The 12,047-nt window shown below is 43.1% G+C and overlaps 1 protein-coding gene across 1 annotated transcript; it reads left to right on the top strand.

The window, feature by feature from the left end:
* Nucleotides 1-610: 610 nt before the first annotated feature.
* LOC143997960 (uncharacterized) lies at nt 611-12,015 on the top strand. Its single transcript, XM_077493767.1, has 3 exons — nt 611-655; nt 2,459-3,241; nt 11,845-12,015. Exons 1-3 carry the CDS (start codon nt 611-613, stop codon nt 12,013-12,015), a joined length of 999 nt encoding a protein of 332 aa, XP_077349893.1.
* Nucleotides 12,016-12,047: the final 32 nt, after the last annotated feature.

Here is a 12,047-nt window from a genome sequence, read left to right on the forward strand (position 1 = left end):
GATTCGAATTCGAAAACTATTAGAAAACTATTTGAATTTCATTATTTGTGATTCGTTTAAATTCAGTACCATTCTAATTGGAAAATTCAGATACATCTGAATAATAAAAATTTGTCCGAATTTCAATTCGGAACAAAACAAACTGCACATATCTACAACTCCTTTGTGTACAGTCTGGCAGGGAAACGAGGGGCCTGTCATCTGTAATTTTTCTTGCTTTGTTACTGAAAAAAAAATATAACACATGCAAAAAAAAGAAAGGTTGTAGCTGGGTGTGCTGGCCTGTAACTGGTCTTTTGCAATATTGTGGATATTTGGCTGGGATGATTTTAAAAGATTGTGTTGTACTGATGAGCAGAGTTTCTTGTGTAATTTTGAGCTGTCAGTGAAGACAAAGTCTGTCATTATTTTCCTGTTTTGCTGAATAAAATGAACTTTAAGTTGACTGACATCTCCCAGCCCGTTTATCCCTCAGATCCTGACAATTGGTGGAGAATGCGGGCAGTTTGAGGGGATCAGGCCAGTGCCATGTCCTGGGTTAGAGCTAAACAGGCTGTGAAAATTTCTGAAAAAGCAATGGAAGAACTGATTAAACAATTAGCAGTGACTAATGCACAGGCAGTTGCTACTCAGCAAGACCCAGCAGGCTGAATGGGTGAGAGGTGACCCCATTGTGAAGGGTGACCCACGGAAGGCTGTACAGTGGACCCTGCAAAAGATGACAGCCACAGATAATGTTGATGCTCACTTGGCGATCTTTGAGCAGATTGCAACAAGGGAAGGACTGCCTGAGTAAGACTGGGTGGATGTGCTGGCTCCTTTCCTGACTGCAGATCCCCAACAGGCATACTGTGACATGGCCCCAGAGTCAACATGGGACTACAAATTGCTAATGGCAGAAATATTAGCCAGGCTGGGAGTGACTGTTGATTTAAGGGCATGCCAAGTTCATGGCTGGCGATTTGACAGGGCTAAGCCTTCTGGTGCGCAGCTGTATCATCTAATGCTGCTGTTTCAGGACTGGCTGAAACCTGAGGAAATGACACCAGCTAAGATTTTGGATCGAATTTGCCCTAGACTGTTTTTTGCATGATCTTCTCAAGGATGTGCACTGATGGCTGGTACAGTTGGAGCCTCAGTTCCTGAATGAGATGGCTTCCGCAATCTAAACAATCTAAGTCTGCGTGAGTGTGCGATGTGGGTTAATGGACAAATGGTGGTGGCACTCCTCAACTCGGGGAGTGGGGTTACCCTGCTCTGATCGGACAGGTTTCAGGGAAAGCTGATACCTGGGAAAAAGATTGGGGTAGTGTCTGTACATGAGGTTGTCAAGGACAATCCAATGGCCCCAGTAATCCTGTCCACATCAGCAGGTACTGCTACATTAACCACTTGCTGACTGTCTCACGCTGTATGGGTACGTATGAACCTTTAAGGGAGATAGCAGGCTCACGCACTCTGCCATAAGCGTGCATGCGCCCACTGCACGGTGGGAAACCAGATGCGCATGGCCGGCGGGCTTGATTGTCAACGGCCACACGCGATCGCATGCACGAGAGCAGGAACAGGAATTTGTGTGTGTAATCCTTGTTCTGTCAGGGGAGAGGAGACAGATCGTTTGTTCCTACTAAGTAGGAACAATGATCTGTCTCTTCCTCTAGTCATTCCTATCCCCTCACAGTTAAAACACACCTAGGAAACACACATTTAACCCCTTGATCGCCCCTAGTGTTAAGTGTTGAGGTGCAGGGATGCTTTTTGATACACTGTATGCTACAACAAGAGTCTATGCTCTTTTGTGTTGGAATATTTTTCTAAATAAACATACTTTTTTTTACCTCCCAACAAGTCTCATCTCTGCCTAATTAACCTTCTGGCTGCCCATTTTGGGTGTTTTACTCCCTTCAGGTGCAGCTTCTTTCTTCTTTTTTGTTTCACTTACATTCTTGGTTCGAGGACACAGCACCAAATGGTGGTTGAGACATTGGTTTGGTATTCATTTACATTCCTCCATTCTTTTCTAGTTGTACCCTTTCACATCACAGCTGTGTTTCTGTCCCCCTTCACAGCTCTGCCCCCTGAAACAAATTTTCAGCTGCTGTTATCTTGTGTGTCGTTGAACTTGTCAAAAGTGACTCTGCTGATAACATAGGAATGAAGCACCAGAAAGACACAGCACTCAGAGCTTTGGAGACAGATCAGTAAACATTACAGATATATGTGCTTAAGTCACATTTAATGAATGGGGTTTGCAACCACTTTAAAAGCTGGATGTGAGGCTGGAGGAGGTAAGTAGGCATTGTGTGCTGTCATATACTTAGATCTTTATGGTATAAATTCTGACAAGTACTTCTTGTATTATGACAAGAGATCTATGTGTGTCATTTATATATTTAATTTCTCATATTTACATTGAATAATAATATCCCATTAAAATATTTCCCAACATCTTATCCAGATCACTTATCGAGTCCTTGACACTCCCCTGAGTGATGGAAAAATATATCCAACTTTATTCCATATTGTACCAGGCGACCGGGTCCGTTATGCAGCTATTTTTAAGTTATTTCAGCATTTTGGGTGGAATTGGGTTGGCATATTCTCATCCGATGATGGCAGCGGTGATGAGGAATCCCAAGAACTGAGTAATATGATGAGCCAACATGGGATCTGCACAGAATATATCATTCCACTCATTGGGGATATTGAAAATGATATTCAGAAATTAAAGATTGTTAGGGAATCAACAGCTAAAGTTGTCATAGTGTGTGGACCTTACACACATGAATTACATCGGTTTGCTAATCGTATGCAGTGTGTTATAGGAACTATCACATTTATTTTTCCACCATCATGGAGTAAAATAAGTAGTCAGTATCTCGGTGACTGTAGACTAATCAACTGCAGCTTCATATTTTTATGGCCACCAAAATGCAACCTAGCCAGAAGTACTTATTATTATAGCAATTTTCCTAAGCGCTTACATGACCCAATACTGGAAGATATTTCTATTTTCAATTTTAGGTGCGCCTCCACAAATATACACAAAAATGATGTTTTTAAAATGATCATTGATCCTATTTTTACACATTGTAATTCAACAGATTGGTCATACATATTAAATATGCATACAAATATACCTTCCTCTGCATACATGGCTGAATATCTTCTGGGCAGAGCTCTACATAACATGTACATGATGACCAATAAATATAAACTGCATGGATTCCAGCACAAAGAAGTAAGTTAAATAATAAGTGTTTATATTATTGTGATCCTATATTATATAAGAATTATGTGAACAAAGTGAGATCCCTCAAAGTGTCCATTCACACTTGTGCAATTTCAAAATCATGTGATTTTCATTGCGACTTTACAGTGTGACTTGATGTGGCTTCAATGCAATTTTGATGGGACTTTGAATGAATGCAACTTTGGCTTTGACCAATGTGATTGTTTGTGCTCTACAGAGTCACATACAAGTTGCATGTGTAACATGCAGGTGTGGCTTTAATGCGACTTGAGGGTTTACATTGAAGCCTATAAATGACACTCAAGTCACATGAAAGTCTGGACAAAGCAGTGTAGGAACTATTATGAAGTTGTTGCTATTTAATTCACACAGATATGAATAGTGCTCATTGGGAAACATGTGGTGCGACTTGTCATGCAACTTTACGGTCCAAAGTCATGCAAGTGTGAACGTGAATTTACTGTGTAGGTGATCATGAAAACTGCAATCACCTTTTTTTTGTAATTTATTGATTTTTCTTTTACTATTTTTTTTTAATAAAGAGAGTATATCTCTTTAAAGATTTTGTGCATCTTGATTATGAGCCGCTGTCTCTAGGACTAAAGCCATTAGGGTGAAACCTCTCAGTGAAGGGTGGTCTTCAGGTGAGCCCAGCAGTGTGTCTTTGGGTGGCTCAATAAAGTTTTAGCGAGAAAGTGATGTCACCCTATGCTTTTATACTGAAAACATAGCCATGGTTATCAACAAAATGGTGTCCACCGGTGTCATTTTGTGGAAAACCACAGCAATGTTTTCACTACAGGGCAGCACCTCACCTCCCATCCTGGCATCTCCCCTGCACTCTGGGCACTTGCTACAGGCAGCTAAACTGCCTCCCCTTCTCCTTCCTCAGTAGAGATTGGCTGAACACCCCTGGGTTCAGTTCACGCCAGAACTCTCAAACATCACAAAATTTTGTCCTGAACAGCGAACCCTATTAAAGTCTATTGGACCCAAACTTGAAAAATCAAAAGTCCCCATTTTGAAGGCTTATATGCAAGTTATTGGCCATAAAAGGGGTATGGAGGCCCGGGTACGTCCCTGGGGGACATGTATCCATGCAAAAAAGGAAACTTTAATTGATTTTCCCTACAAGCTTTCTTTATTTTGTAAACAACGGAATGAGGAGCCAGTCTGAAGACTAGAATTTTTTTTCTAGATAAAATCTGGTGTCTCTTTTGCAGATTTTGGATAGGAGTAACAGGTGGGGAAAAATTGGTCTTTGGATTTTGGTGGTGCCTTTACATGGCAAACCTATAGAGATACTCTCAACAAAAGCAAGAATTGGCCTTGCTGTCAAAAATTTAAATTATATGTCCAGGTGAAACACGTGCAAAAAAATTGGTCTTTGGCTGCTGGTGGTGCCTTCACACTGTAACTCTTTGAAGGTACTCTTGATGAAAGCAAGACGTGGCCTTGTTGCAAAACATTTAAATTACATGCACCTGTCAACAGGTGTGGAAAAACTGGTCCTTGGGTGTTAATTGTGCCCATAAATTTTTTACCAAACAATTACTTCAAGATAAAATAAGTACCCACAAAGCTAGGCAGCCTAGACAGTCTTGTACAGATTTGAGATCCCAAAAACACTTAAAGCGGAGCTCCAGACAAAAATGTAACTCCTTTGTAATCATATGTACTCAGCCCCCTCTCTCGTTTTTGAATATTGTTTTTTCTTTTCATACCTTTTTGGTATGTTTCTTCGTGACTTCTGTCCCACGGCACTGTGGGTGGTACATCACTTCCGATGTTTGTTGGTGCCCCCCTCCTTCCCCCATCGCCTTCTGGGACCTGTGTGTGCCCCAGAAGATGATGGCCATGCACAGTATGAAACAGGCTGTAAAGCTGCAAGGCTTCACTTCCTGTTTCTCCTACAGATGCTGGCACTTGTAACCGTAGCCAATCGATGGGTTGGCTTCGGGTACCGACAATGCGCTCCCTAGACATTGTCCTTATATTAAAAGTCAGCAGCTATTTGTAGCTGCTGACTTTTAATTTTTCTCCCTCAGGCTGCAACTCCTCTTCAAACAGGGACATCGGCATCAAGGGTTTGATAGCTGCTGATAATTCTAGACTGATGCATTTTGACAAATGTCAGCCAGTCAATGGAGTCTGTGGACAGGCACACTCTGTTATCTGTCACAAAATCTCTGACAGCAGTGAATGCCCATTCATAAAGCCCAGCAGCTAAATTGTATACTGAGCAAGTTCTGGCCAGTAGTCTATTTTCATGACCCAGTAATCCAGTGGATTGTCTATTTGAAAGCTCACCATGGCTGTTTTTGCCCCTAAATAATATTCCACCATAATATGCAGACGGTGCCAATAGGATGTTGGGTGCTGAGGACTAAAGCATTTTTAAAATACATCACTGAGGCTGCCTCCTTCTCCACTGCTTTTCTCTTGACCAACAGAAGCCTCAAAACTAGCTCACAAGACTTTCCAAAAGACTGTAACCTACCAGAGTCTGGAAAGGTGTTACATCAACTCCTCTTTAAGGCGTCCTCAGGATATTTCATCCTGTACTCCCTCTGCGAAGGCAGGATGAATTCCAAGACTTTCTCCTTGTAACGATGGTTAAGAAGGATTGCCAACCAATAATGATCCTTCTCCTTGATGCCACAAATTCTCAGGTCCCTTTGCAGGCTTTGAAGAATAAGAGAGCCCATGCATCACAGAGGCCTTATAAGCAGAGTCCTTGGGGTCACTGAAGATTACAGTATCTGGAACTGCTTTCTTGGGACCATGTACTACTCCCAAAGTTTCTGGGGACTCAGAACCATCTCTCAAGGTTTGACATATGTCTTTCTCTGCTTCAATGCCTCCAAAATTTCCAGAATCCTCCTACTCATCCTCAACCTCCTCCATCTTCTCTTGTGTGTTCTGTGGCATTGCTAGAATGGTGTTTGCATAAAGCGGGCCTCTCGCTGCTCTGCCTCGTGTGCCCTGTCCATAATGCAACGCAAAGTATTTCCCAGTAGGAACACAAGAGTTATTGTCACTGTCACAGTCACTGATGCGTGCATTTTCATGGCTCACCATCCTTGTTACCTCCTCAAATGGTGACAGTACAGTGCAGAAAAAATTTCTGAGCTCCCCTGAACCTGTCCTTGTGCCATACTCACACAGGTAGTCATTAATGGCACCCTGCTGCATGTGCAGCCACTGCAGCATTGCCAAAGTTGAGTTCCACCTGGTGGGCATGTCAAAAATTGAGCAGTTTATGGGCATGTGCAATTTCCGGTAGATGTCAGCCAACCGGACACTGGCTGCATCACACCACCCAAAATGGTTACAGACTATTCCGGCCTGCCTTAAAATATCTTGCAACCCTTGGTACCTGTTTAAGAAATGCTGCACCACCAAATTGAGGACATGTGCCAGGTATGGCACATTTGTAAATTTTCCCTGTCGAAGGGCGGACAGGAGGTTAGTGATATTATCGCATACCACCATTCCTGGTTTAAGCTACTGTAGCGTGAACCACCTCTGGGCCTGCTCCTGCAGGACTGAAAGAATCTCTGCTCTGTGTGGCTCCTGTGCCCTAGACAGACCAGCTGAAGCACTGCATGGCATATTTTAGCCTCATTAAATAGCCTCTTGATTACTTAGGGGAACTGGTGGTTCATAGGACAATTCAGCAGAGGAGGGCATGGAGGAAGGAAGAGGGGATGGAGCTGACAGATCTCGCATCATCACCACCAGCTGTATGGAGTCATGGCGGCAAAACAAGCTGCAGCACTGAGCCCTGTCATGCATCCTTCCTAGTTGCAAGCAGAGTTACCCAGTGTGCTGTGAATGAAATATATTGTTCCTGACCATGCTTGCTGGACCATGTGTCAGCAGTAATGTGGACCTTCCTGCTGACTGCCTTGCCCAACCATGCCAAAACATTGCCTTCCACATGATGGTACAGAGCTGGAATGGCCTTACGTGCAATAGAGACTGAGAACCTGCCATTGTGCTACATCACATTCTGTGTTCCAATAATTCAGCTGACTCCTCCATGCATGATGCTGTGACTATGCCAGGAGTAGCTGTGGACAAGGAGACAGAATAAGCCGCTCTGGCAGCTGCGATGGACTGCGCACTAGTGTCAGGTTGGGTCAGGGGCATTGCTAGGTCTTCTAAAGATCTGGAGTTAGAGCCCTTAGCAGTGAAGTAAAGAAAGCCATAAGCTTGGGTGGGCATACACATGTATATATGAAAAAATGTGTCACCAGCGCAAACATATATACAGTAAATCTATAATAATGTGTGATTTTACCTTTTGATTTTAAATAGCAGATCTGCTGCAGTTATAGAGCCGCAACAATAGTGTAGGGTAAGCAATGTTACAGAAAAAGGTGTAATGCCGCGTACACACGATCGAATTGTCCGGCGGACTTGGTCTGGCAAACAATCTGGCAAACAATCCGCCGGACTTTATAACGAACGGACTTGGCCACACACGGACACTCCGAAAGTCCTGTGATTTCTAGCACGATGACGTACAACACGTACGACGGGACTAGAAAAAGGAAGTTCAAAAGCCAGTGGCCAAAAGCTTCCTTCTCGTACTTGCTTCAGAGCATGCGTCATTCTTAGTCCGCCGGACTAGCACACTGTCGAACGGATTGTCCGCTGAAAGCCAAGTCCGGCGGTCAAAACTACTTTCTAAGTCTGCCGGACTTTTACGATGAAAAAGTCCGCTGGAGCCCACACACGATCGAATTGTCAATTCAATCGTGTGTATGCGGCATAACAGTGCCGACCCTAAATAGTATATTTATCTTACCACATATAAAAAACAATCTTTATCAGCTATTCATCATCATGAATTCAAATAAAGTGCATATTTAGTGAACTGCAATATTATAAAGGAAATGATCCTTCTTAACCAAGAATAAAATAATTTAAACAAAAAACAGCCCCAATATTCCTCTTCAAAAGATGGTTATCTGAATCCCACGTGCACAAATCCACATTCGTGATTGGAAAACTTTCACCAATTTGTGAAACACCACCACCTTCTAAAATGGACACTCACCAGAAACAAGGTAAAAAGATGCCTTTGGTTTATGTTGGGTTAACCTCTCCACTCGTTTAAGCATGCCTGAAGATTTCTCAATTGAATGCCAGTAATCTCTCCATGCATCTCCACCTTAATCTCAGAAAAAGCAAACAGCATCATTGTGCAATATTATAATTTATTCAATCATTAAGTATAGGGAATTTTCACTCACAAGTGTGGTGCCTAAAGTGTGGTGCCTAGACCGGCACTAAGTCTTTCCAGCAATGTTCTTAGGGCTAGCAACGTTGTTCCGTCTCCCAGGATTGGTTGTACGATCAATGCCTCGATTTGGTGCGGGTTGGGACAAAAAGTGACGTTGGCGTCACCCAGAAGTCTCTACGCGTTTCGCATCCAATCATGCATCTTTGTTTAACACATGATTTTATTCTTCATTAAAAAGGATAATTTTCTTTATAATATCACAGTTCACTAAATATGCACTTTATTTGAATTCATGATGATGATACACATGTATATAATGTGTGTGTGTGTGTGTGTATATATATATATATATATATATATATATATATATATACACACACACACACACACACAGTCAGGTCCATAAATATTGGGACATCAACACAATTCTAATCTTTTTGACTCTATACACCACCACAATTAATTTGAAATTAAATGAACAAGATGTGCTTTAACTGCAGACTTTCAGCTTTAATTTGAGGGCATTTACATCCAAATCAGGTGAACGGTGTAGGAATTACAACAGTTTGTATATGTGCCTCACACTTTTTAGGGGACCAAAAGTAATGAGACAATTGGTTGACAATTGGTTGTTCAGCTATTCCTTGGCCAGGTGTGTGTTATTCTCTCATTATCCCATTTACAAGCAGAAGATAAAAGGTCCAGCGTTCATTTCAAGTGTGCTCTTTGCATTTGGAATCTGTTGCTGTCAACTCTCAATATGAGATCCAAAGAGCTGTCACTATCAGTGAAGCAAGCCATCATTAGGCTGAAAAAACAAAACAACCCCATCAGAGAGATAGCAAAAACATTAGCTGTGGCCAAATCAACTGTTTGGAACATCTTTAAAAAGAAATAACGCACCGGTACGATCAGCAACACCAAGATCAAAAAATACCTGGAAGACCATGGAAAACAACTGTGGTGGATGACCGAAGAATTCTTTCCCTTCACAACAGTTGGCCAGATGAAGAACACTCTCCAGGAGGTAGGTGTATGTGTGTCAAAGTCAACAATCAAGAGAAGACTTCACCAGAGTGAATACAGAGGGTTCACCACAAGATGTAAACCATTGGTGAGCCTCAAAAACAGGAAGGCCAGATTAGAGTTTGCCAAATAACATCTAAAAAAGCCTTCACAGTTCTGGAACAAAATTCTATGGACAGACGAGACAAAGATCAACTTGTACCAGAGTGATGGGAAGAGAAGAGTATGGAGAAGGAAAGGAACAGCTCATGATCCAAAGCATACCACCTCATCAGTGAAGCATGCAGCTTAAGGGGCATAAGTCAGGTATGGTACATACATATTTATATTGGTCCAGGTACACTCTTCCCAGGGATGGAGCCCGACCTGAAAACATCTAGGGGTCAAATGGCAAACAAGCGGGACTGCATAGAGCTATGCAAAGCCTGTACTTCCTCCCAGCTCTCTAATCCTTGCTCCCAGAGCTGAGCTGACAGATGCCGCTGTCACTAATTCTGCCAGTAGGCGGCGCCCCTCTCTGTGCGGCGTCTGGGGCAGGTGACACCCCTGCCCCCCCACCCCCTAGTTTTGTCCCTGCTTGTTAGTAGCATACTGAGCCCTGCTCTATCTCCAACAACACACTGCAAAAGGTTCCGCTGGGAAGGAACCTTTTATAGTGTTTGGTAGCACAATGAGCACTGAGCAATAATTGGGAAAAGTCATGATGACTTTGTCCAATTATGGCTCTGACAGTGCTCTGTGCTCTGATTAGGCAAAGCCCTGCACCTGACCTGACCTGATAGTAACCATGGCTTTCTCATTTGTCCACTTCTACCTGAGGATAAAACACAGGTGCCACTCTAAGTGCAATATACAAGTAAATTTAATAGACGAACGGGTGTAGGTACTCACAAGAGTAAAGTAGTAAGAGGCAGGCCTGAAGGAGGGGTGCATGCTCCGCAAACGTGTCACCTATTGGTGCACCATATCCTTGAAGTGACATCATCCCCCGGCTCGCTGTTTGTTCCAGATCAAGGAAGTGTCGGCAACCACCAGTGTGGCCCACTCTGAACCACCAGTGAGAAGCCTCTCAGGTGCACTCTCTCCATGGGCAGCCGGCAATTTGTGCCCAATGCTTTTTACTACTTTACCCTTGTGAGTACCTATACCCGTTTGTGTATTAAATTTACTTTTATACTGCAGTTAGTGTGGCACCTGTGTTTTATCCTCAGCTATTCCAGAAGTTACCTTTAACCTTCCACTGGGCTGCCTTTCAGGTGCTATCACATGGACTACAAGGACTTTTATTAGTCATTTTTTAAATTCCTCTTGACCATCTCCATCCTCATGATGTCCAACAGGCTGGCGTGCTAACACTTAGCTTGTCGCAAGAGCCAACTTATCTCTGTTTCCATTTCTACCTACCTTCCATCATATCTTACACACTCCTCTCCTGCATATAGTGCTTGCTGTAATAAACTCCTCTCCTCTACATACTGCCCTCTTTCACGCCCTCTACACTTATCTCCTGTACATACTGCCCTCTGTCATACCCTCCACACTCATCTCCTGTACATACTGCCCTCTTTCATACACTATACACTCCTCCTGTACATACTGCCCCTTGTGATACCCTCCACACTCATCTCCTGTACATACTGCCCACTGTCATACCCTCTACAGTCATCACCTGCACATACTGCCCTCTGTCATACCCTCTACACTCACCTCCTACACATACAGTTCACCTTCATACCCTCCATACTCTTCGCCTACCTTTATTTGTGGACTCTCACCCAACAAGGTGGCCCCACAATTGACCTGGGTAAACTCTGTCACACCAAGCTCTTTGGAGGTTTCCAGGGACACCTCTGCTGTCTTAGACACTGTTGCGAGGGGAGATAATACATCCTGCTGAGTGGTCACCCCTGCTACATTTAGCTCAGCATTTGGTCTACATGACACAGGTATTTTCCCAGTAGCAGTGAACTTCATATTGATCAGTAATCAATATCACATATGTACCAAGCATCAAGCATCTTTAACTCTTTCATTCTCACTAAACAGCACATTGTAAAGAGTTGAGTGTCTCTCAAGGTAACATTCAGTGGGTCTCCAAACTGGGGTCACACCTACATCACAGTGGACAGTCTCGCAGTCAGTCTCTCACTGCATTAGCAATTCCAGCATTTGAGTCATGAGCAAGGGTCTTTCTCATCAGCATAGTAGGCCTCACCATTTTCATTTGAGTGTGTTGGATCTGGAACTAATCCAGATCTATCCCATGTCATGGATTCACATCCTTGTTCTTGCTATTTCCTTTCCCATGTAGGCTCAAAGGAACTTCTGCACTGTTGCCAGGTATGAAAGCAGACATTTTAGATATAAGACTGGGCTTGCAAGTAAAATCCCTTGCCCAGCAATTTTATCTCTAGCCATATTCCAAAACGTGGAAAATGTCCAGGCCATATTATCCAATCTCCAGCCATATTCCAAAACCTAGTCATGATATCCTACCCCAACTGATCACAGTCC

Source organism: Lithobates pipiens, unplaced genomic scaffold (genome assembly GCF_037356315.1).
Source record: "Lithobates pipiens isolate NorthernLeopardFrog02 unplaced genomic scaffold, aLitPip1_a1.2 Scaffold_19, whole genome shotgun sequence".
NCBI classification, from domain to species: Eukaryota; Metazoa; Chordata; class Amphibia; order Anura; family Ranidae; genus Lithobates; species Lithobates pipiens.

Excerpts from the sequence above, each read along its gene's own strand:
- LOC143997960 (XM_077493767.1), top strand. The coding sequence starts at position 611 with ATGCACAGGCAGTTGCTACTCAGCAAGACCCAGCAGGCTGAATGG. Across the intron at positions 656-2,458 it reads AGACCCAGCAGGCTGAATGG|ATCACTTATCGAGTCCTTGA; the intron begins GTGAGAGGTGAC and ends CATCTTATCCAG. Across the intron at positions 3,242-11,844 it reads ATGGATTCCAGCACAAAGAA|GCTCAAAGGAACTTCTGCAC; the intron begins GTAAGTTAAATA and ends TTTCCCATGTAG.